Source organism: Ananas comosus, unplaced genomic scaffold (assembly GCF_001540865.1).
Source record: "Ananas comosus cultivar F153 unplaced genomic scaffold, ASM154086v1, whole genome shotgun sequence".
Taxonomy (NCBI): Eukaryota; Viridiplantae; Streptophyta; class Magnoliopsida; order Poales; family Bromeliaceae; genus Ananas; species Ananas comosus.
Genome location: NW_017890576.1, coordinates 10,344 through 35,360, shown reverse-complemented (window position 1 = coordinate 35,360; position 25,017 = coordinate 10,344). Strand labels below are relative to the sequence as shown.

The window sequence follows — 25,017 nt, the reverse complement described above, 5'->3', positions numbered from 1 at the left end:
AGCTTGCCAGATCATGGTCGAATCGGGCAGAACTAAGCGCAGAGAAGGGGAAACGACGGGGCACGCACGGCCAGTTTTCCACCGGCGAAGCCGCAGCCATGGCGTTATCCATTTCCACCTCTACGTGGCCAGCGCCGCTCCGTCGGGGGCCATCCTCGGCCCATCACGCGCAACAGCGCCGGAGCGGACCGCCCAGGCCCAGAGGGCATTTATCCTGCGCGGCCCCGTTTGTCCCCGAGGTCTCATTCCTCCTCCTCCTCCTCCTCCTCTTATTGGCAATTGATTTTCCCTTTTCTTGATTTTCCTTTCATTTTCATTTTCATTTTCATTTTTGGCCGCCCACTTCATGCTTGTCTGCTTGCTTTGCTCGCTTTAGGTGGCGGAGGCGTTGGAAACGCTGTATTCGGAATTCAGGGCGGTGGATAACATGGTGGCTCATAACTCCGCCCGGGTTCTTAAGGCTTTCAAGAACGCCCGGGTTGGACCGCATGTCAGTAACCCTAAAACCACTCCTTTATCCTCTTCTTTTCCTTTTTTCTTTTTCTTTTTTTTAGAGGGAACCAAAAAAAAGAAAAGAAGAAAAAACCCTCATCTTTCTTCTTTTGCATATCTTCCCGTCTTGTATTAGATAGCCGATGAGTCGCATTTGCACGAGTCTCAACCGTTTCTGGGTAAAAGTTTTTTTGACCCTAAACTTCGCTCTCAAGTTGCTTCCTCTCGGTGGTTTTGGCCTTTTGGATTTGGACTGACTATCGCCTCGCCCGAACGTTTATCGGCACTTCATCTTCTTATTTTTGACTTCCTCATCTGTATTACTGCTAACATATGCTGAACATGCTAGCACCATTCTCTGATACCGACGATTCCACCAGTGAGAATAGGGAGCTCCCAACGTGGCTCTGGTACCCTCAACAATGGTGAAAAGAAGTGCTAGAGAGGAGTAGAGAGAGAGAGAAGATCAAGATGAAGAAGAGCATTTTATTCAATTCCAAAAACNGAAGGCGCAATCCCCCTCACCAAAGGAGAGAAAGCACAGTGAGCTGATGTATGTGGACATCAAGCTCAACGGCAAGATAACTAAGGCGATGGTGGATACAGGTGCTACTCACAACTTCATTGCGACGGGTGAAGCTGAACGTCTCGGACTTACGCTGAGCAAGGACGGGAAGGTTGTGTGAGACGTATTAAGTGAGCCCACTTCGCTAAATGCCTAGTGTCTTGGTGATCATTTTGCCCTCACCGGCCATGCCCGACCAAGTCGAGTCGTGTGCCTTTCGCTTGTAGTCCAACTTTTCGTTATCAATAAAATACTCGCTGTTTGTGCCAATTTGCAGGATTCCTTTACGTGCTTGCTCTCAATTCTCGATCGTTGCCAATTTGCGAAGTTGTACCTCGGGACGGTTTGGCTGGCTCGTTTATGCAGGTGACAGACGAGCGCCGCGCGGGCTTTTCGACAAAAAGTCATTAGACCCGTGACAAGTGGTAGGTAATAGGGGTGGATTTCCAGTAGTTACCCTCGCTCCCCCTTTGTGATTCTTACTGTGCCCTTCTATTGCCACTTCTTGCAACTTAGCCAAGCTCAATGCTCGCTGCAATGTGCGGGGCTGGAACATTCTTATTGGGATTTGAATTTCATCTTTTAACCCACTGATGAAACAACTCACTGCATATTCTTCCGATAATTCCACTCTATTAAGAAGTGAGTCGAATTTATCCTGATATTCTAATACAGATCCTATCTGTCTCAACCCCTTAAGCTCAGCCATGGGATCATCAAACAAATCTGATCTGAACCTAGTACTTAAAGTTGATATGTACTCCTCCCAACTAGGAATTGCACGCGTTAGCCGCGATTTCATAAAAATTTGATGCCATTGCAGAGCCCTTCCTTCTAAATGAATTGTCGCTAATTTGACTTTGGCATCTTCAGCAGTTCCATCAATTTCGAAGAACTGCTCACAGCGATACAACCAGCCTTTTAAATCTTCCCCATCGAATCGAGGGAACTCAATCTTAGTGAATCGTGGGAAAATTTGAGACCTAGGGGCGTTGTTACCTTCTGATCTCTGGTTTGCAGGGGAGTGGTGACCCCTACCAGAAGAAATTGATGCATGCAAATTTACAAACATTTGACGTACCTCCTCCATGTCCATGTGTTGCCGCTCCCTTAATTCTTGGATGGCTTGATCTTGTCGCGTTGCCGATTCCTTGACCAATTGCCGGAGCATTTCCTCCAACTTCTTTTGCTCTTGAGCCCTCGTTTCCATGTCTACCCACCATGCCGAGGATTGGCGCTCTGATACCAAATGATACCGACGATTCCACTAGTGAGAATAGGGAGCTCCCAACGTGGCTCTGGTACCCTCAACAATGGTGAAAAGAAGTGCTAGAGAGGAGTAGAGAGAGAGAGAAGATCAAGATGAAGAAGAGCATTTTATTCAATTCCAAAAACCATCCCAATTACAGAGGAGCCTTGCTATTTATATCTGGGCCATTTGGCCATTGCGTAACTAAGTAGAACTAGTAACTTGGCAGTTAAGGTAGGTGAGAAGTTGTTAGAGGCTGTTAAGTGGTGGAAGCGAATGGACGGTTGTGATCCACTCTAGCGGCTGCAGAGTAGTGAGGAGCCCATTTGATTGCGCAGTGGCCTGTTCACTAAATCAGAGTGTATCAGTGCCCCTCCCATCAGAAGATCCTTGTCCCCAAGGATTGAAATGTGGATACTGGCGTTGAAGATTAGGGAGATACTCCCAAGTGGCATGTTCCACTGGTTGATTAAACCAATGGATCAAAAGCTGTGTCGTCGCCTTCCTGCGATGCTTCACTAGACGTCTATCTAACACAGCCACAGGTTCGATCAGCAGCTGACCTTCTGAGTTAACAAAAGTAGGTATTGTTGACGTTGTTGGAGCTAAGCTAATTCTCTTCTTTAATTGTGAAACATGAAAAGTGTGATGGATCTTAGCATTTTCAGGTAGCTGGAGCTTGTATGACACTGGACTGACTCTTGCAATTATCTCGAAAGGACCAAAGTATCGTGGCGATAACTTCTGAGACACGTGTTTGCGAACTGATACTTGCTTATATAGCTGTAGCTTGACATACACCCAGTCTCCAATTTGAAACTCTCGTTCCGTTCGACCTTTGTTTGCAATCTGTTTCATTCTATTTTGAGCTTTAGCCAGATTCTCCTTTATCAACCGTAGGGCGGCTTCTCTAGCATTTAATGTTCGATCCACCGAATCCATAGAAGAATCATCCGCCAAGTATGGAATGTGCAGAGGTGGTGATTCGCCATACACAATTTCATATGGAGTAGCCTTCGTAGAAGAATGGTAAGAGGTATTGTACCACCACTCCGCTAATGATAGCCATTTAACCTAATTCCTTGGTTGATCCCCAGTTATACACCGAAGGTAAGTTTCCAAGCACCTATTGACAACTTCGGTTTGCCCATCGGATTGCGGATGATAGGCGGTAGAGAGGTTTATTTGAACGTGCAATTTCAGAAATAACTCTTGCCAAAAGTGACTGAGGAAGATGGCACCTCGATCGCTAACAATGCTTTTAGGTAGCCCATGTAACTTGTAGATGTTGTCTAGGAATAATTGAGCTACTGTTGAAGCCGTATATGGATGCGATAGTGCCACAAAATGAGCATACTTGCTAAGCTGATCAACCACAACCATAATGTCACGCCACGTACCCCGCCTATTTGATCTGGTTCGGGCACGCCAACAGACCGCCGAACGGACAGGGTTTCTCTGTACCGCGGACAGAGTCTCCCTTGTACGTCCAAGGCGTCGCAATCGATACAATTCACGATGTTCCAACCAGGAACCGAATTCAACCAAAGATTGCATAAAGAAGTATAAAAAATATAAAACAACTAAGTTATTACAACATTCATCTTAGGTGTATTTTACATCACAGTTTTCTTTTACAATCAACTTCCAAAATACAATCTAGTTAACACAATTATTATTACAAGTTTGTTTTTTTGTCTTCAAACCCCTAAGTTAGACCACCTCGAGGTACCGCTATCTCAGTCTTAGGGGTAGGGCCGCTATCTACGGAGCTACGCCCTTGCCTCGCGCCGCCGCGCCGCTCACGTGCGAACCTGTATCACCCCAAAACGACGTGGGGTGAGAACCAACTCCATGATTTCCAGTGGGTACGACCACCCAAGGGAAAAGCTCGACCAATAGGTCCAAGGAAGCACTGCAACAGGTTAGTTCAATAATATAAAACAGATATTTATACATTTACTCGATATTGAACTACATGTCATGCCTCACAATATACAATATAAAATCTATGCAACCAACTAAGTAGATTAATTTAATTCTACTCTTATTCTTAGCCATTCTTTGTTCTCTATTCTTCATTCTTAGCTATTCTTACTTGTAGCCGTTCTTTACTTTTTTAGCTTGTCACACTAAGCACATTGGCGATTCTTTCCTAAGATTACCTTTACCTTAGCCATCTATGCCACTCGATTCGGTCTTGAGTCAATCCACTGCGGATAATCCGCGCTCTGTCGGCTCGAGGTGAAGGAACTCTCGCATGCACCTCAGCCTACCACAACCTGCCGCACTCTATGACTGAGCCACCCGGCGGCGAAATCGTCGCACATACGCCACGACAATGGCTCAAGTCAAGCGGTGGTAATAATCCACAAACCGGCATAACCATCCGGCGGCGAAATCGTCGCACACGCCATGTCAATGGTTAGCCCCGGACGGCGAAATTGTCACACACGCCCAACACCACTTTGGGTGTTCCATAAGCTCAGGGATTCCGGAATCCATTTCACATAACTCAAGGGTTGGTCTTAACCCTATAGTATCGACCTATCTAGGCCCAATGTTCTTTCCATCCTAGGTCCACTTGACTCTAGGTTTAACACTTTTATCACATAACCTAGGTTACTTTAACTCTAGGTTCGCTATCTTTATCTTACAACCTAGGTTGACTTAACTCTAGCTTTAATCTCAACCTATGTTCTCCAACATTAGGTTTAATGCCACTGTTGTACGACCTATGTTTATTACACTAGGTTCGATGTCACACTTGTTCAACCTATGTTTATTAACACTACGTTCGATGCCACACTTGTTCAACCTATATTTATTAACACTAGGTTCGATGCCACACTTGTTCAACCTATGTTTATTAACACTAGGTTCGATGCCACACTTGTTCAACCCATATTTATTAACACTAGGTTCAATACTACTCTTACTCAACCTATGTCCTTGACAATAGGTTCAATACCACTCGATCTATATATATATATATATATATATATATATGTCCACATGTACGTATCCTTTACTCAGCATTTTTACATTAGCATCTCTACAACATGCTTATCATACATTTTCTTTAGTATTCTTATTTCGTATCAATATGCATTTACTTAGCATTCTTACATTAGCATTTCTATACATGCAACATGACTAACATATGTCATTTACTTTATGCTTTCCACTTAGCATTATTTACACTGTCATTATGCATTACTTAGCATTCTCACATTATGACCATATGCATTATTTAGTAGCCTAACATAGCATTCATTTCATGCATTTATACATTCTACCATTAGCTACCATAATATGCATCAATGATAAACACTCATCTTAGATATACAGGCGACCTAGTCGCTTCGGTAAACACAACCTACCTCAAAACGTGTTTCGATTGCTTGTAGTCACTTGCAATTGGCCTCCCGCGGCACCTGTGACCCAGTTCGGCCCGAACTCTCGCGCGACCACCCGAACGGCCTCCAATCCACGATCCGGAAATTAAAGGTTTTTGGTTAGTTGCCACGAGCCCACGATTCCGTTTTCATAATTTTAGGACGTCGCCTCGGCCCTCCAGGCGGAAACGAAGACGAAACGTCCGTTTCTTCAATATCTTCGGACCGGCTCGACGAATCGCTGAACCGACTTCACCAACGTGTTCGTATACCTAGCAATTAGGTTTGTATAGGGTTAATTTACATTTAAACCCCACTACGACAAAAGCCCAAATTTGGGTGCCCCAATAGTGTCATAATCCCAATCCTTGGTTTTGATCTCTAGAACAAGCAAAAGATGGCTTGTTCAACATCTAGAAGCTCATCTAGAAGCATTCGAACCATTCTTAGAGTGTTTAGAGCAAACCCTAGAGTTTCACCATTAGAGCACTACGAAGAAAACATGGTTTTCATGTGTTCTTCGGCTACTACGAGGTTCTAAAGCTTGCAAGGAGATCAAATCTCTAAATCTCAAGGGTAAAATCTAAACCCTAGAACTATACCTGCAAGAAACCATTAAAGAGCTCAAAGCTTACCTCAACCAAGCTTGCTCTCATGCACAAGGAGAAGAGGATGAAGATGGGTTTCCTTCTCTTTGTCTTTTTCTCCTTTCTTTCTTTCTCTTTTCCTTCTCTTTTTTTCTTTCTCTTTTCCTTCCCTTGCCCACGGTTGAGAGAGAGAGAGAGACACGAGAGAGGGAGAGAGGTGGCTGCACGGTTGAGGGAGGAGAAGAAGGCTAGTGCTGATTTACACAAACCCCCTCAACATTACACTATTCACATCAGTTTAGCAGATACAAACTGCCGTTTTTTGCCGGAGCCCTTCTGAATGTCCGTTTGTGCTCAAATTTGACAGTTAGACTTGGTTTTACTTAATAAGTACAAAAAAATTTCAATCTTTCAGTTTCGACCATATTTGGTCACCGAAAGCTCCACCGAACTGTAATCTCTAGCAGATAGTAGTCGGATTTTATTTTTCACCTTTCGGGTGTCAGAATGATATGAAGCTTTAAATCTAGCCTCATAAAAATAATTCCGACATATTTTTCAGTTTTCATAATTTTCTGACATTGCATTTTCTGCTAAAATATCAGCTCCGTTTCTCACAGAAAATTCTAAATCTTCTATTTTCGTTTTGATTTCAGCACGAGTCGTTCCGACTTATATTTTACTTCTCCAAATCCAATAAAAATAGTATCTCACATTATTTTTATTTATTTTTTTACTTTTATATCAAAATCTTATATGTTACAAGCCCAAAGTGTACCGGTACACTTCCTCGTGTCACCGGTCTGCGCAGAGACAAAACCCGAGAGCTGCTTCTCGGTTTCGTAGCATTTGTACCGGTACACTTTCAATACTATACCGGTACACTTTGCTGTACCGGTTACAACTCGATGGTTGTACCGGTACACTTTGCCCAAACTTGGTTTGTGACTCCGTTTCGATTCTATTTCGCGCCGAACAACGCTAAAACCTTTCCAACTCCTTCTAAACTCAGTTTTAACCCTTCCAACCTTGTTGGAATGTTAAATAGAACTCGTCCAACCATTTCATTCGCACGCTTTAGTCAATTTGACTAAAGTTCAATATTTTTTTTTCCGAATTTACGGTATATTACATTCTCCACCCTTTAAAAGAATTTATTCTGCGAAATTTAATCCATACCGCAATTCAGCTCCTCAACAGAGTTACTGGCCAAGCCGCTTTCCTCGGTTTCCACAGGTGGTCCATAGGCCGCCAAACCCTACGTAGGCTTACTGCCTAACTTGTCTCGATACATGCAACGTCTCTCGCTCACGGGCGCAGACCCAATCAACGTTTTCGGTCGAATTCTCACTTGGGAATTCGCACACTCCAACCAGGAGTAATCAAGACCCCAAACCACGTCATGTCCATGGGTTGGGTCACTACACACTCGGCGCATCCTCGATCTCATGATCCATCACGTGGCATTCCACATCCCCGGGTCTAAACTCGGACTATCGCCTTGACCAAAACTCTCGCCCTACTTGTAGGTACCAGGCCGCTGTCACTCACAGTTGACTGCGCGTGCCCAAAGGGCCCAGGCTCCATAGTCCACTCATGGTCCAGGCACGGGTCGTCCCCAAGCACTACCCGCCGTCGTCGTCCTACACGACATACTCTATCGAGTCACGTACCACTATCGGCTCCTAAGCACCTAGTGCGAGCCATCAGCCCCATGAGTGATCTCTGGCCCGCTTCACACTTAGCAAGGTTGAAGTGCTACTGCCAACACACTCCCGGCTGAATCAGTACTGCACACCACGAGTACATATACTCGAGCGCTCTACACGCCTCTATAGCGTTCCAACTATGTCAAGCATTAGGCAATCTTGCCTATGCAACTAGCCACACGTGCACGACTCATTCACCTCAACTCGAGGTACTACTAGGCCCACAGGCCAATCTTGGCGTCAACCAACCGCTGTCTCAACAGTGATTCACTTTCACTGTTCGATCTATCGGAACGACATCCGAAATTCTCGGAGTACTCGGGTATCCTCATGTATCCTAGCTCAACTCTCGCAATCTACTATCCATTGCCTTGAGAGTCACTTCACCATCTCATCTCTATCACGAGTCCCACGTCTTGTCCAAGAATCATTACTAGCCATTTGCTAGTGCCGCTCGGCTCTCTACCTGCTCCAGCAGGCGCCACATTACCACAATGCGCGCATGCCCGGGTTTCTCCTCTTACCCGTCCACTTGGTCCCTACTATACTAATGCATAATAGTAGCAACTGACCACATGATAAATGCATGCAATACATCAACTTGAGATTATGCAAAAATATGTTTGTTTAATTAACTCATATCTGCCCTGGCGTCATCAGCAGCAGCAGGTTCCACAACTCGGGTCGTGTATCCATGGCCACTTGGCGCTCGCCGCTCTCCCGACTATGCCGCAGGTGGCACACCTGCAGACTGTCCCAGAGGGCAATAGGCTGTTGCCAGCATCAAGGCCAGGCCGTCACCTTGCGGACATTCGTCCCGCGTATGGCCCGGCAGCCCACACTTGAAGCACTTGCCCTCTCGCTGCTCACACTGTTGTGGGAAATGAAGGCCCACACAAATAACACATCTCGCCGAGGACCGAATGTGGTATGTCCCCGGAGCTCGGGATCGCGAGCGCGAACTCGTCGAAGTCCGTTGGGAACTTGACTGACCAGCGGATCCGCTCGTTGGTCGTCCTTTCCCTTTTTCCATGTAATATGACTCGCGCTCCTCCTGTATAATGGCGTTGCCTTGTTCTATCCACAGGGCCCGATCCAGGACTTTAGCAAAAGTCTGTAACTTAAGTATGAGCACGGCCTTATAAAGGTCTGGCCGCAGTCCACGCGCAAAGTAGTCGGCCTTATCCTTATCACCCCGTACCACGTTCGGGATACAATGCACGATACGGGAGAATTCCCGCTCGTATTGCCTGACCGAGCGGTCTCCTTGCCGCAGCTTCCGGAACCTTTCCTGAAGCTTCCTTTTCTCGCTGTCAGGGAAATAAGCAGAGAATAGCATTCCCCGAAACTCTTCCCAAGCCATAGGAGGGAGACTAGGCGATCGATCTCGCTTAACGCCTTTCCACAACACCTTCGCCGACTGTTTCAAGTAGTGCACGGCTAGGTTTACCTTGTCTCGCTCTACCGTGTACAGCTTCTCGAAGAGTGTTTCCATGGAATCAATCCACATCTCCACGATCCACGGATCTGTATCCTCTCCATCGAAGGTAGGCGGATCAAATTTCTTGAAGGCCATGAGGGCCGCCAAAGCTCGCTCTCTTTCCGCCTCCACCTCTGAATTGATAGGAATCGGATCACCCGACCCCGACGGAAACATCTCCGCCGCTGGTGCTGTCACCAGCCGGTCCACCGCTTCTTGGAGTCTTTTCATTCGCTCCTCCTGGCGCATGGCAGCCTCCTGCTGCCGTTGCACCAAGTCCGCTTGTTGCTTCATCACTCCCACGAGTGTGGCCAATTGGTCACGAAGCTCCGAGTCTCCGCTCGCGTCGGTTTGCTCAGGGACACCACTTGTCCCCTACCGCGTCAATCTGGATGAAGATCGCCTACGCGGTGCCATCGTTTCCTGAAACACGACAACTCGATTAGTTCTCGACCATCTTGGGTCGAACATGAGACAACCAACAACGACTCAAGAGTCAATCGGGCGAAAGTCACACAAGGGCGTCTATTCTTATCAATCGGTTTCATGTTGTATGCATCCAACATGAACACCTCGGTTGAGAATAAACCACACATTGAATCTACCTCTAATATCCGTTTTAGAGGATTCGACACAACCCAATCCATTAACCTTTCTCCACAAGTCACAAATTCTCGTCTCTCACGAGCCTTAACCTCTATGGTTTCACTATCCTAGGGTCTTCTAGGTTCACTTAAGCCATCCCATTCTCTACTTTATGCTCTGATACCATTTTATCTGTCACGCCCCGTGCCCCGCCTATTTGGTCGAGTTTGGGCACGCCAACAGACCGCCGAACGGACAGGGTTTCCCTGTATCGCGGATAGTCTCCCCTATACGTCCAAGGCGTCGCAATCGATACAATTCACGATGTTCCAACCAGGAATCAAATTCAACCAAAGATTGCATAAGGAAGTATCAAAAACATAAAACAACTAAGTTATTACAACATTCATCTTAGGTGTATTTTACATCACAATTTTTTTTTACAATCAACTTCCAAAATATAATCTAGTTAACACAATTATTATTACAAGTTTGTTTCTTTGTCTTCAAACCCCTAAGCTAGACCACCTCGGGGTACCGCTATCTCAGTCTCGGGGGTAGGGCCGCTATCTACGGAGCTACGCCCTTGCCTCGCGTCGCCGCGCCGTTCACATGCGAACCTGTAACACCCCAAAACAACGTAGGGTGAGAACCAACTCCATAGTTCCCAATTGGTACGGCCACCCAAGGGAGGAGCTCGACCAATAGGTCCAAGAAAGCACTGCAACAGGTTAGTCCAATAACATAAAACAGATATTTATACATTTACTCGATATTGAACTACATGTCATGCCTCACAATATGCAATATGAAATCTATGCAACCAACTAAGTAGATTAATTTAATTCTACTCTTATTCTTAGTCATTCTTTGTTCTCTATTTTTTATTCTTAGCTATTCTTACTTGTAGCTGTTCTTTACTTTATTAGCTTGTCACACTAAGCACATTGGCGATTCTTTCCTAAGGTTATCTTTACCGTAGTCATCTATGCCACTCGACTCGGTCTTGAGTCAATCCACTATGGATAATCCGCGCTCTGTCGGCTCAAGGTGAAGGAACTCTCGCATGCACCTCAGCCTACCACAACCTGCCGCACTCTATGACTGAGCCACCCGGCGGCGAAATCGTCGCACATACGCCACGACAATGGCTCAAGTCAAACGATGGTAATAATCCACAAACCGGCATAACCATCCGGCGGCGAAATCGTCGCACACGCCATGTCAATGGTTAGCCCCGGACGGCGAAATCGTCGCACACGCCCAACACCACTTTGGGTGTTCCATAAGCTCAGGGATTCCGGAATCCATTTCACATAACTCAAGGGTTGGTCTTAACCCTATAGTATCGACCTATCTAGGCCCAATGTTCTTTCCATCCTAGGTCCACTTGACTCTAGGTTTAACACTTTTATCACATAACCTAGGTTACTTTAACTCTAGGTTCGCTATCTTTATCTCACAACCTAGGTTGACTTAACTCTAGGTTTAATCTCAATCTATGTTCTCCAACATTAGGTTTAATGCCACTGTTGTACGGCCTATGTTTATTACACTAGGTTTGATGCCACACTTGTTCAACCTATGTTTATTAACTAGGTTCTATGCCACACTTGTTCAACCTATGTTTATTAACACTAGGTTCAATACTACTCTTACTCAACCTATGTCCTTAACACTAGGTTCAATGCTACTCGATCTATATATATATACACATATATGTCCACATGTACGTGTCCTTTACTCAGCATTTTTACATTAGTACCTCTACAACATGCTTATCATACATTTTCTTTAGCATTCTTATTTCGTATCAATATGCATTCACTTAGCATTCTTACATTAGCATTTCTATACATGCAACATGACTAACATATGTCATTTACTTTATTCTTTCCACTTAGCATTATTTACACTATGTCATTATGCATTACTTAGCATTCTCACATTATGACCACTAGTTAAGAACCCGCGCTTCACGGCTGGCGAAAAAAGACTGAAGCCCAAAACCAAAACAAAGGAAAGTAAAATGGCAGTAATGAATAACCAAGATACTCAAAAGCAAGCAATGTAACAAAGAATCAAATCGAACAATACATCACAAATATCAGGGGGCAGGGAAAAAAAAACACTAAAGTCCAAAACAAAAATAAAGGAAAGAAAAAGAAAAATAGGAGATAATCAAGATAGCCCACAGCAAGGTTCAAATTTGTGGATCCCTTAAAGCAAAAGTGTATGATAACTATTGTGCAGATCTCTACAATAATATTCGTAGGCTACAGCGATTGCCCCAGGACCGTTCGTTATGCCATGCCATTACGAACATATTCAGTAGAGTTGTCCATATCATTATAACCTCGCACGAAAGAGCAGCAAGAGCAACATTAAATAGGCGAGGAACTTAAAGAACTCCCCAGCATCACAAACATAATAAAGAAAACTGCATTAGTTAAAAAAGTGCAGAAAGCAGAATTCATGTCATGCATCTGAAATGACCAATAAATATAGAAAAAATAGAGTAAGCTTCACTTTCGGCACAGAATCCTCATGGAGGTAGAGAAGGCCGCGAGCGATCCCCATGATGATATGGTGCCTTCTCTTCCAATCCAGTTGATTGTGCTTGCTTGAATCTATTACAAAACTCAAAACAAATTATTAAAATAAATCAATCGAAAGGACTAAATCAAGTTTGCATAAGTGAAGATTGGCCATTTTACGATTAGCAAGTACTCTGAAGACTATTTTATGGTATCGCAATCAGAGTTGGTCTTAATCTCTCTCAATTCTGTGAGATCGTGAGTTCAAACCACCACAAAAGATATTACTTGCCCTTTTTGTTACCTCTATTGTCACTTGTCAGTACTATTTCTATGCGTTGTCTGATCTCCACCATGCACATAATAATAGATGTTAAAAATCATAGATTGTTCCTAGGCTACATACTATCATATTGATCACAAAGAGAGAGAGAGAACCATTTTCAATTAGATCAATCAATTCTATAATATGGTATCAGAGCTGGTCTTAACACCTCTCGACTCGGTGAGATCGTCAGTTCAGTTCCCCACAAAAGATATTAATTGCCCTTTTTGTTACCGCTCTCGTAAATATTATTTTTATGGTTCATCTGATCTCCACCATGCACAGTATAGTAGGCGTTAAGATTGTTCCTAGGCCATTTACTATAAGATCGATGAGAGAGAGAGAGAGAGATGAAGGAACTTACCGGACTCGCCGAATAAGAAGGCGTCGAGGCTTCTATTAGGAAGGTACTCATAGATGAGGAGCTTCTCATCTCTCTCAACGCAGCAACCAAGAAGCCTCACCAGGTTCCTGTGCTGGAGCTTCGCGATCAACTCCACCTCGTTCCTGAACTCGACGGTGCCCTGCCTCGACTTCGTCGAGAGCCGCTGCACCGCGATCTCCACCCCACCACTCAAAACACCCTAAAAAGGAACTCTCCCTCCCTTAGCAACAAAACACCTAAAGAAAAGAACACTGAATCAAACTTTACTTTCGCCTAGGCATTTCGACAAACACGTGGTGGACAAGAGACATTACTCTATAAACAGGACCAAATCCTCCTCCTAGCTTGTTATCCTTCGCAAAGCTGTTGGTAGCTGCTTGAATTGTTGCTAGATCCACTAATGGCAAATCTAAATTGGATAGAGGCTTCAAACTATCGATTTGAGCGCGACGTATCACTTAAAAAGAACCAATACAACAGTAATTAGTTCCCCCCCTCCTAAATTCACACTTCAAACACAGGAATCAAATTGCCAAGTATCTAACCATTGCGTTTTCTCCATCTCCAACAATATATACAGTAAAGCGAAGTGCCAAAGATCACGTCGTCGTGATCGAAACCATTATCGGCATCGCGGCGGCGGAGCTCGATTTGCTGTGCTCCCCTAAAAACCCCAACCCACATCAAATTCGCTGCTCAAATTAGCTACAAACAACACAAAAATGTAACAAAAAACTGCGTCTTTAAGCATTACCTGAGCCATTTGTGGATGTTGGTCGGGGGTGAATCCATCAATTTCCGATGAAAAAGATCGGAGAACTGGGCCATTCACAGAGATCACAAAAAAGTGAAAAACCCCCAATTTTTGGATCAAAATCTCAAGAGAATTTGGGTGTTGCTTGATCCAAATAGCAAATATTGCAATAACAGTGTAAAATAACAAAAAACGTTAAAAAAAATCTAGCTTTTTTTAAGTTTCTCATCAATTTCTCAACAACATGGCAAAACCCACAACATCAAATCACAAAAACCACATAAGAAAACACATATATTATGCGTTTTCGTTGCATGTAATTCACTGCGGATGGATTTCTCAACCAAAAAATTCAGAAAAAATTGGAAAAAAAATTAGGGAAAAAAAAGGAGATTACAGTGAGGAGGGATGAGGGACTTGGGGAGTGCGATGGAGAAATCTCGGAAGGTCTCGGCGAAGAATCCCCCTATGGGTGCCGCTTCAAAACCAAAAGCGGCGCGATCTGCGAAGAGGTCTTCGCATTCGCGGAGCTCTCTATCATCTTCGATCTCCTATAACACTTTTAGAGAGAGAGAGAGAGGCTGAGAGAGAGAGAGAGAGTGATCGCTTGAGCTCTATTGCTATATTTGCGGCCGATTTTGTGGGATTGAAGGCATGGACATCCACATCTGTGAGATCGCGAAGCGGCGGTAGGGCGGCGAAGCCTATACGAAACCTAGGGGAACCTAGGAGGGATCCAAGCACGCGAGCGAGCGAGAGAGAAACGCGAGCAGGAGGGACCCACGACCGAAAAGGCGAAGAGGAGAGGGAAAGAGAGAGAGAGAGAGAGAGAGAGAGAGAGAGAGAGAGAGAGAGATGACCAGCGTAATAAAAATAAAAAAAGAGAGGGACCCACACCGAGAATGCGGAGGGCCTGTAGAAGCAGTTTTCGGTTCGCCTTTTAATGTATTGGTATTGATATGCATTATTTGGTAGCCTAACATAGCATTCATTTCATGCATTTATACATTCTACCACTAGCTACCATAATATGCATCAATGATAAACACTCATCTTAGACATACAGGCGGCCTAGTTGCTTCGGTAAACACAACCTACCTCAAAACGCGTTCCGATTGCTTGTAGTCACTTGCAATCGGCCTCCCGCGGCACCCGTGACCCTGTTCGGCCCGAACTCTCGCGCGACCATCCGAACGGCCTCCAATCCACGATCTGGAAATTAAAGGTCTTCGGTTAGTTGCCACGAGCCCACGATTCCGTTTTCATGATTTTAGGACGTCGCCTCGGCCCTCCAGGCGGAAATGAAGCCGAAACATCCGTTTCTTCAATATCTTCGCACCGGCTCGACGAATCGCTGAACCGACTTCACCAACGTGTTCGTATACCTAGCAATTAGGTTTGTATAGGGTTAATTTACATTTAAACCCAACTACGACAAAAGCCCCAATATGGGTGCCCTAACAGTGTCATAATCCCAATCCTTGGTTTTGATCTCTAGAATAAGCAAAAGAGGGTTTGTTCAACATCTAGAAGCTCATCTAGAAGCATTCGAACCATTCTTAGGGTGTTTAGAGCAAACCCTAGAGTTTCACCATTAGAGCACTACGAAGAAAACATGGTTTTCATGTGTTCTTCAGATATTACGAGGTTCTAAAGCTTGTAAGGAGATCAAATCTCTAAATCTCAAGGGTAAAATCTAAACCCTAGAACTATTCTTGCAAGAAACCATTAAAGAGCTCAAAGCTTACCTCGACCAAGCTTGCTCTCATGCACAAGGAGAACAGGATGAAGATGGGTTTCCTCCTCTCTGTCTTCTTCTCCTTCCTTTCCTTCTCTTTTCCTTCTCTTTTCTTCTTTCTCTTTTCCTTTCCTTGCCCACGGTTGAGAGAGAGAGAGAGAGACGAGAGAGGGAGAGAGGTGGCTGCATGATTGAGGGAGGAGAAGAAGGCTAGTGTTGATTTTACACAAAGCCCTCTCAACATTACACTATTCACATCAGTTTAGTAGATACAAACTGACGTTTTTTGCCGGAGCCCTTCTGAATGTGCGTTTGTGCTCAAATTTGATAGTCAGACTCGGTTTTACTTAATAAGTACAAAGAAATTTTAATCTTTCCGTTTCGACCATATTTGGTCACCGAAAGCTCCACCGAACTGTAATCTCTAGCAGATAGCAGTCGGATTTTATTTTTCACCTTTCGGGTGTCAGAATGATATGAAACTTTAAATCTAGCCTCATAAAAATAATTCCGACATATTTTTCAGTTTTCATAATTTTTTGACACTGCATTTTCTGCAAAAATATCAGTTCCGTTTCTCACAGAAAATTCTAAATCTTCTGTTTTCGTTTCGATTTCAGCACGAGTCGTTCCCGACTTATATTTTACTTCTCCAAATCCAATAAAAATAGTATCTCACACTATTTTTATTTTTATTTTTACTTTTATATCAAAATCTGATATGTTACAAGCCCAAAGTGTACTGGTACATTTCCTCGTGTCATCGGTAACACGACTGCGCAGAGACAAAACCCGAGAGCTGCTTCTCGGTTTCGTAGCATTTGTACCGGTACACTATCAATACTGTACCGGTACACTTTGCTGTACCGGTTACAACTCGATGGTTGTATCGGTACACTTTACCCAGACTTGGTTTTTGACTCCGTTTCTATTTTATTTCGCGCCGAACAACGCTAAACCTTTCCAACTCCTTCTAAACTCACTTTTAACCCTTCCAACCTTGTTGGAATGTTAAATAGAACTCGTCCAACCATTTCATTCGCACGCTTTAGTCAATTTGACTAAAGTCCAATATTTTCTACCGAAGTTTCCGCATGTTACACATAATTACCTCTTTCCCTTGAGAGGGAGGCAACCCTTCTATGAAATCCATAGAAATTTTAGTCCAAATGTTATCTGGTATAGGCAAGGGTTGTAAAAGGCCGGTTGGAGCTACAGTCTCATATTTTTTTTGCTGACAGATTGTGCACTCTTTAACAAGTTGATCCACATCTTTCCGGAGTCCTTTCCAATATAAATAGCTCTTTAGCCTTTTAGTAGTGACCTCTGATCCTCAATGTCCCCTTGAGCTGCTGCTATGGAAGTCCTTCATCAGCCTTAATCTCAGATTTGAAGCATTACCAACTACCAGTTTTCCCTTTCGCTTAAGTAGACCTTGTGTCCATGTGTAATGTGACCAAGAATTCCCCTCTCGTTGCTTGTCTGCTAGGATTTTCTTAATTCTGTCATCCTGGTTCCAACTAAGCTTGATTTGCTCTAGAAGGTCAGTATGGATTACGGAGATTGCTTGTAGGGAAGGTGCTCTAGATAAAGCATCGGCAACCACATTTTCCCGGCCATTCTTGTAAACTAATTTGTAATCACATCCCATTAATTTGGATATCCATTTTTGCTGACTAGGAGTAGAAAGTCTTTGCTCCAACAGATATTTTAAACTTTGATGATCTGTTTTGACCTTAAAATGCCTTCCAATCAAGTAAGGTCGCCATTTTTGGATTGCAATAACTATTGCTAACATCTCTCTGTCATATGTAGAAAGCTGTTGATTCCTTGGTGACAATGGCTTGCTCATAAATGCAATGGGCCTTCCTTTCTGCAACAAGACTGCTCCGACGCCCACCCCAGATGCATCGGTTTCTACAGTAAATTCTGCAGAGAAATCCGGCAAAGCCAGCACTGGGGCAGTAGCAACCGCGACTTTAAGTTGTTGTAATGCTTGAAGGCTTGCTTCAGTCCATTTAAAACCCCACCTTTTTCTAACATCTCATGTAAAGGCTTACTAATTTTCCCGAAGTTTTTAACAAACCTTCTGTAGTACCCTGCTAAGCCTAAAAAACCCCTCAATTCCTTCACCGAAACAGGCTGTGGCCATTTTAATATTGCTTCCACCTTTTGCTTATCCTAGCAACTCCCTCTTGGCTGATGATGTGGCCCAAATACTCCAATTGAGCTGCGGCGAAAACATATTTTTTTTTCTTGATAAGCAATGAGTGTTGCCTTAGCATGTCAAAAGTAGTTCTCAAATGCAATAAGTGGTCTTCTTCCCCCTTGCTGTAGATTAAGATGTCGTCAAAAAAAACTAAGACGTACTTCCTCAAATAGGGTTTAAAAATGTGATTCATTAATCCTTGAAAAGTTGAAGGGGCATTAGTAAGGCCGAAGGGCATTACTAAAAATTCATAATGGCCTTCATGCGTGCGAAATGCAGTCTTGAGAATGTCGGCTTCATGCATCCTGATCTGGTGATAACCAGACCTCAGGTCCAACTTTGAGAAAAAAATAGCTCCATTCAGTTCATCGAGCAACTCCTCTACCAGGGGTATAGGGAATCTATCTTTGACGGTGTTGTCATTTAGAGCTCTATAGTCGACGCAGAATCTCCAGGAGCCATCTTTTTTCTGAACTAATACAACCGGGGAAGAGTACGGATTGTTACTAGGTCTGATAACGCCCTGAGTCAGCATCTCTTGTACGAGTTTTTCGATTTCAGACTTTTGGTAGGTCGGATATCTATAGGGTCTAACATTGATTGGTTCAACTCCCTTTTTCAACGGAATTTTGTGATCGAATTTTCTAGCTGGGGGAAGACCTTGTGGATCAGCGAATAGATCGACATATTCTTCCAAAAGGAGTTGTAATTGTTGAGAGAATAGCTTACTTGCTGCTTCTTCGTTTCTTCTTCTTTTATTAATTCTGGCCCTACAATCTTGGACGCTACTGTGTGAATAGAACACAAGTGTGCTGCAGCGACAGTGGTGCTTCCTTGAACTATTTTTTTAAGCTCCTTCCCCTCTATCATCTTCAAATCTGCTCCTTGGGACCCCCTGAGAACCTTCCGATCCTTGACTTGAAATTACATTCGCAGTTGTTTAAAGTCCCAAAGAATAGGACCCACCTGGATTAACCATTGGATTCCCAGCACCATGTTGCAACCCCTTAATGACAATAGCAGTAAATCAGCATTAAACTCCAAACCTTGCATTTTCCATTTAAAGGACCTGCATATTGAAGAACTTAGTAGTTTGTTGCCATCAGCCACAGTTACCTTCACCGCCGGCACTTCTTCTAGAAAGCACCCTAGTTTAGTGGCGATGGTAGTATCAAGAAAATTGTGGTACTTCCCGAATCAATGAGAATGTGCACCTTCTTATTCTTTACCGTTCCAGATAACCTCATCGTCCTGTAGTTGGGTAACATCACCTGACCTGTAAGCGCATGCAACGATATTTGAGGTGTAGGTTCAGAACCCTCAGAACAAGCGTCATTTGAAGTATATGTTTCCTCCATGACTACTGCAGCATTTGAGGACTCTTCCTCTAGTAATTCTATTCGATATAATTGCTTTTTTGTACACTGATGGCCAGGAGTATATCGCTCCGCACACCAAAAGCACAGGCCCTTAGCTCTTCGTTCATCAAATTCAGCACTAGCAATATTCCTAGGAGATTTTGCTGGTGTTCGAGTTTATCGCGTGGCGGAATTTGCGAAGGCTCCAGCAGACGGGGTCAATTCGAGACTATGTCAAGCAGTTCTCCGCGTTGATGCTCGATATCCGAGATATGTCCGAGAAAGACAAACTCTTTCACTTCGTTGAAGGACTGAAGCCTTGGGCGCAGGCAGAACTGTGTCGCCAGAATATTAAGGACTTAGCCGCAGCCCAGGGGGCAGCTGAACGGCTGACCGACTACTCCGCGCAAGAACACCCCAAGAAGAAACCCGTGCGCAGCAACCCCAAGACCCACAACCACAAGGCAAAGGGTAAGGGACTGGCACCCACGGAGCGAAAAGGGGCAGGGTCAAAGAGTGCGAAGAATTTGAAGAGCCCTGAAGAGGGTTGCTTCCTTTGCGGGGGTCCATACTTTGTCAGATCGTGCCCTCAAAGGAAGTCCCTTAATGCGGTGCAGACGAAGGACCCCGAATCCGACGAAGAGGAAGAGGCAGCGGAGACAGGAAGCATCCAGATGGGGGCACTCCGGTTGCTCAATGCACTCAAGGGTCAAGTGGGGGAGAAAGAGAAGACCCCACTACCGAAGGCGCAATCCCCCTCACCAAAGGAGAGAAAGCACAGTGAGCTGATGTATGTGGACATCAAGCTCAACGGCAAGATAACTAAGGCGATGGTGGATACAGGTGCTACTCACAACTTCATTGCGACGGGTGAAGCTGAACGTCTCGGACTTACGCTGAGCAAGGACGGGAAGGTTGTGTGAGACGTATTAAGTGAGCCCACTTCGCTAAATGCCTAGTGTCTTGGTGATCATTTTGCCCTCACCGGCCATGCCCGACCAAGTCGAGTCGTGTGCCTTTCGCTTGTAGTCCAACTTTTCGTTATCAATAAAATACTCGCTGTTTGTGCCAATTTGCAGGATTCCTTTACGTGCTTGCTCTCAATTCTCGATCGTTGCCAATTTGCGAAGTTGTACCTCGGGACGGTTTGGCTGGCTCGTTTATGCAGGTGACAGACGAGCGCCGCGCGGGCTTTTCGACAAAAAGTCATTAGACCCGTGACAAGTGGTAGGTAATAGGGGTGGATTTCCAGTAGTTACCCTCGCTCCCCCTTTGTGATTCTTACTGTGCCCTTCTATTGCCACTTCTTGCAACTTAGCCAAGCTCAATGCTCGCTGCAATGTGCGGGGCTGGAACATTCTTATTGGGATTTGAATTTCATCTTTTAACCCACTGATGAAACAACTCACTGCATATTCTTCCGATAATTCCACTCTATTAAGAAGTGAGTCGAATTTATCCTGATATTCTAATACAGATCCTATCTGTCTCAACCCCTTAAGCTCAGCCATGGGATCATCAAACAAATCTGATCTGAACCTAGTACTTAAAGTTGATATGTACTCCTCCCAACTAGGAATTGCACGCGTTAGCCGCGATTTCATAAAAATTTGATGCCATTGCAGAGCCCTTCCTTCTAAATGAATTGTCGCTAATTTGACTTTGGCATCTTCAGCAGTTCCATCAATTTCGAAGAACTGCTCACAGCGATACAACCAGCCTTTTAAATCTTCCCCATCGAATCGAGGGAACTCAATCTTAGTGAATCGTGGGAAAATTTGAGACCTAGGGGCGTTGTTACCTTCTGATCTCTGGTTTGCAGGGGAGTGGTGACCCCTACCAGAAGAAATTGATGCATGCAAATTTACAAACATTTGACGTACCTCCTCCATGTCCATGTGTTGCCGCTCCCTTAATTCTTGGATGGCTTGATCTTGTCGCGTTGCCGATTCCTTGACCAATTGCCGGAGCATTTCCTCCAACTTCTTTTGCTCTTGAGCCCTCGTTTCCATGTCTACCCACCATGCCGAGGATTGGCGCTCTGATACCAAATGATACCGACGATTCCACTAGTGAGAATAGGGAGCTCCCAATGTGGCTCCGGTACCCTCAACAATGGTGAAAAGAAGTGCTAGAGAGGAGTAGAGAGAGAGAGAAGATCAAGATGAAGAAGAGCATTTTATTCAATTCCAAAAACCATCCCAATTACAGAGGAGCCTTGCTATTTATATCTAGGCCATTTGGCCATTGCGTAACTAAGTAGAACTAGTAACTTGGCAGTTAAGGTAGGTGAGAAGTTGTTAGAGGCTGTTAAGTGGTGGAAGCGAATGGACGGTTGTGATTCACTCTAGCGGCTGCAGAGTAGTGAGGAGCACATTTGATTGCGCAGTGGCCTGTTCACTAAATCAGAGTGTATCATTCTCTTGCTTTCGAAAATGACGCCATGTTCGTTGACAAAATTACTCCTATCAGCACTTTGGTGGCTGTACAGGATATGGCCATGATGATGGTGGAGGGCGTGACGCCCTGGATTGTGCTTTTGCTGAAATTGTTGGTGCAGAATCAGCGATTGTTCGCTCACAGGTTCTCTCTCTGCTCAACTTTTCGTTGACGACAATGAGCTTATATTGATGAATGACGCCGACTGTTTTTTTTTTCCTGCTGTGCGGCAGTTCTTTTCTGGTACTCACGCCATCACATGCGCTTTATTTGCCCTTTTGAGACCTGGGAATGAGGTGAGCAATTCTCCGACCTGACTTTGTTTCAGTAGTAATAACTGAATGGAGTCAATTCCTCGTACTATTTTATTTTCTGCTCAGTTTGTCCTGCAACATATTGGAGGCTGACTATACTTACCAGCTTTTAGCAGTTGCTGGAGCTCCTTATGACACTTTGGAAGAAGTAATTGGAATTAGGCATTCTTCTAACACCGGGTCTCTGAAAGACTTTGGAGTGACATACAGAGAAGTACCGGTAGACACAAGCCTCTAAACATGGCTCAATAATATTATGCTGCTTTTATGATGTGTTCTTAATAAGCGTATTTTTCAGCTTGCGGCAGATGGTGGTCTTGACTGGGATACACTGGCCAATGCTGTACGACCACAAACGAGATGTGCCCTCTTACAAAGGTCATGCGGCTATTCGTGGCGCAGAAGCTTGAGCATAATGGAAATTCAGAAAGCTGTAAACATAATTAAGGCAAATTCTTTCAAATCTGTTATATTGCTTTATTCTGACTATTGAGCCCTTCACCTTTCACATTTAAACTGTTAGCGTCATTGATTAGTATTTGCCTTGTAAATTTCACAGATGCAGAATATGAATTGCATGGTCATGGTGGATAATTGTTATGGCGAATTTGTGGAAACATCGGAGCCTCCAATTGTGGTATGTGACAGGACAGAAATATCCTTTTCTCAATGGAAGCACCTCTTGATTTTGTTTATACTTGGTAGGGAGCTGATTTGATTGCTGGGAGTTTCATAAAAAATCCGGGTGGAACGATTGCAACTTGTGGCGGTTATGTTGCTGGGAAGAGAGAATGGGTTGAGGCAGCAGCGGCTCGTCTATCTGCACCTGGTTTAGGGATAGACTGTGGATCAACCCCTGGTCATGTTATGCGAGCACTTTTTCAGGGCTTATTCCTTTCACCCCAAATGGTTGGAGAAGCGATGAAGGTTTAAGCTATCAAAGAAAAACAGCCTTTCTTTCTTTCCTGCTTTCTTTTCTTTCTTTCTTGGACGAATTGTAACCAAATATTTATTTTTGCAATTTCAGGGGGGTATGCTCATCGCACAAGTCATGAAATCCAAAGGATATAAAGTTCAACCACTTCCGCTAGATCCTCGCCATGATACTGTGCAGGTCAGCTTAACCCTTCATCCCAAGTAGTTGTAGATAAATTCATGCGCCAACATGAATTTACTTAACCTTTTGCCACATGAGATTATCTTAATTTATCCACTGGTGAACCTACAATAAATGTCCCTTCTAGTAATACTTGTTTCAGGCAGTAGAGCTTGGAAATAGAGAGCGTCTCATAGCTTTCTGTGAAGCTGTGCAAAGAAGCAGCCCAATCGCATCTTTTGTCAAACCAACTGCTGGCCATACTCCTGGTTATGCATCAGAGGTATAGTTTTATTTGTATTACTAAGTTCCAGATATGATTTCTGCTTATCAATTTTTTCTGCTTATCAAGTCCCTGAGCTGCTGGAGTAGATCTGATAGAACTGAAAGGAATCATACAAGTAGCTTCAATGTTACATAGGTTTTATTGTACACTTCCTATCTGAGATAGTGAGATCAACAGTTTATATGTTGTTGCTATTACCTGCTTTAACGTCAGTCTCATGCTTTGAGGTAAGACAGGTGTACTAGGATTTTTCCTACGCAGGGTCCAAGGTTATATTTTACTAGATTGTTTATATGATAATTCTATCTATTTTAGTTGATCATTTTCGCAAGAATCACTCAAACGTAATGGTGGATGAGTTTGGATGTCAGGTTACATAATAGGTTGTTTCTTGTTATATTACTATTAAACTCAGGGTTTCTTGTGTGGTTTTATATGATTGCCTTATTTCCGATATCGAGTTCTATTGTTCAATCACTTCTGCTTACCCATTGGTTTCTGATTGACACTTTTAATGAAAGCAACTTTCCTAGATGAACTTGTTGCCATTTTGGACTTAGAAATGTGAAGACCTTAACTGTTAGAGCTAGAATCAAGCAACTCATGAAGATGTTCCGTGTGCTCTGGATCAGGTAATATTTGCTGATGGAACTTTCATAGATGGTAGCACGAGTGAGCTGTCATGTGATGGTCCATTAAGAGAGCCGTATGCCGTGTTCTGTCAGGTTCAATACTCATGTCCATCTAATTTCTCCTTTTTTCTGATTTCTACATGCTAACTATCTTTGAAACGCCGGCACAGGGAGGAACCCATTGGACGCAGTGGGCACTTGTTTTGGGTGAAGTTCTCAAAGTCATCTAGCAGTTTAGTTATCTCCTTCCAGTTGTGAAAGATGAGGTCTTTTTTGTGCTGCTTTTGATCAGAAAAGTCCTTGGTTATCTTTGCCTGCATGTATTAGCATCAGCAGATCAGCGATGGAAAAGCCCTTGGTTATCTTTGCCTCACCAATTAGCATCAGCAGATCAACGATAGCTGTGAAACTTCACGGAGTCAGCTGCATTCTCCTGTTCTGTTTTCGGCAGGTAAAAGTAGAAATAACTTTTATTGTTCGAAAGCACATCTTGATGTGGTTATGACCATGCTGGGCAACACTCAATATACGATCAATTTATTACTCCTTTTGCGTATTAATTGGGCACCATAGTCAGTTCCGCAGCACTCGTGAATACTGAGATGTAAGTTTTGCACCAAGATTCAAACTGCTTCCCTTCCCTGTTTTGCAGTGTAGCTTGGGACAGGTCGCGGAAAACAGATGATGAGATGAACTAGTAGCTTGCTTCGAGTGAGGCAGTTTGAAGTGGGTGAAAGTGAAAGTCATTCAGCACTGCCTTTGTAAGGATGTGTAGCCTTCTCTCCTTTCGTCTACATAATTTTATAAAGCTGTGACCGCAAACGTGTTTAAAGATGGTTTGAGCAACCTCGATAACGGATATACAGTTGTGCGCACCTT

General features: G+C 43.9%; 2 protein-coding genes across 2 annotated transcripts; one reads left to right on the top strand and one right to left on the bottom strand.

Moving 5' to 3' along the window:
• The first annotated feature begins 9 nt into the window (after positions 1 to 9).
• On the top strand, positions 10 to 24,615 carry LOC109703896 (uncharacterized protein YnbB-like). Its single transcript, XM_020224630.1, is given in 12 exon segments — positions 10 to 239; positions 377 to 490; positions 21,844 to 21,964; positions 21,967 to 22,106; positions 22,231 to 22,344; positions 22,423 to 22,572; positions 22,684 to 22,761; positions 22,830 to 23,051; positions 23,152 to 23,238; positions 23,384 to 23,503; positions 24,139 to 24,231; positions 24,309 to 24,615. Coding segments are annotated over 12 exon segments (1,440 nt in total). The 5' UTR covers positions 10 to 98; the 3' UTR covers positions 24,369 to 24,615.
• Positions 20,511 to 21,831, bottom strand: LOC109703897. The gene has a single exon (XM_020224631.1). It carries the CDS (start codon positions 21,381 to 21,383, stop codon positions 20,532 to 20,534), a length of 852 nt encoding a protein of 283 aa, XP_020080220.1. The 5' UTR covers positions 21,384 to 21,831; the 3' UTR covers positions 20,511 to 20,531.
• Positions 24,616 to 25,017: the final 402 nt, after the last annotated feature.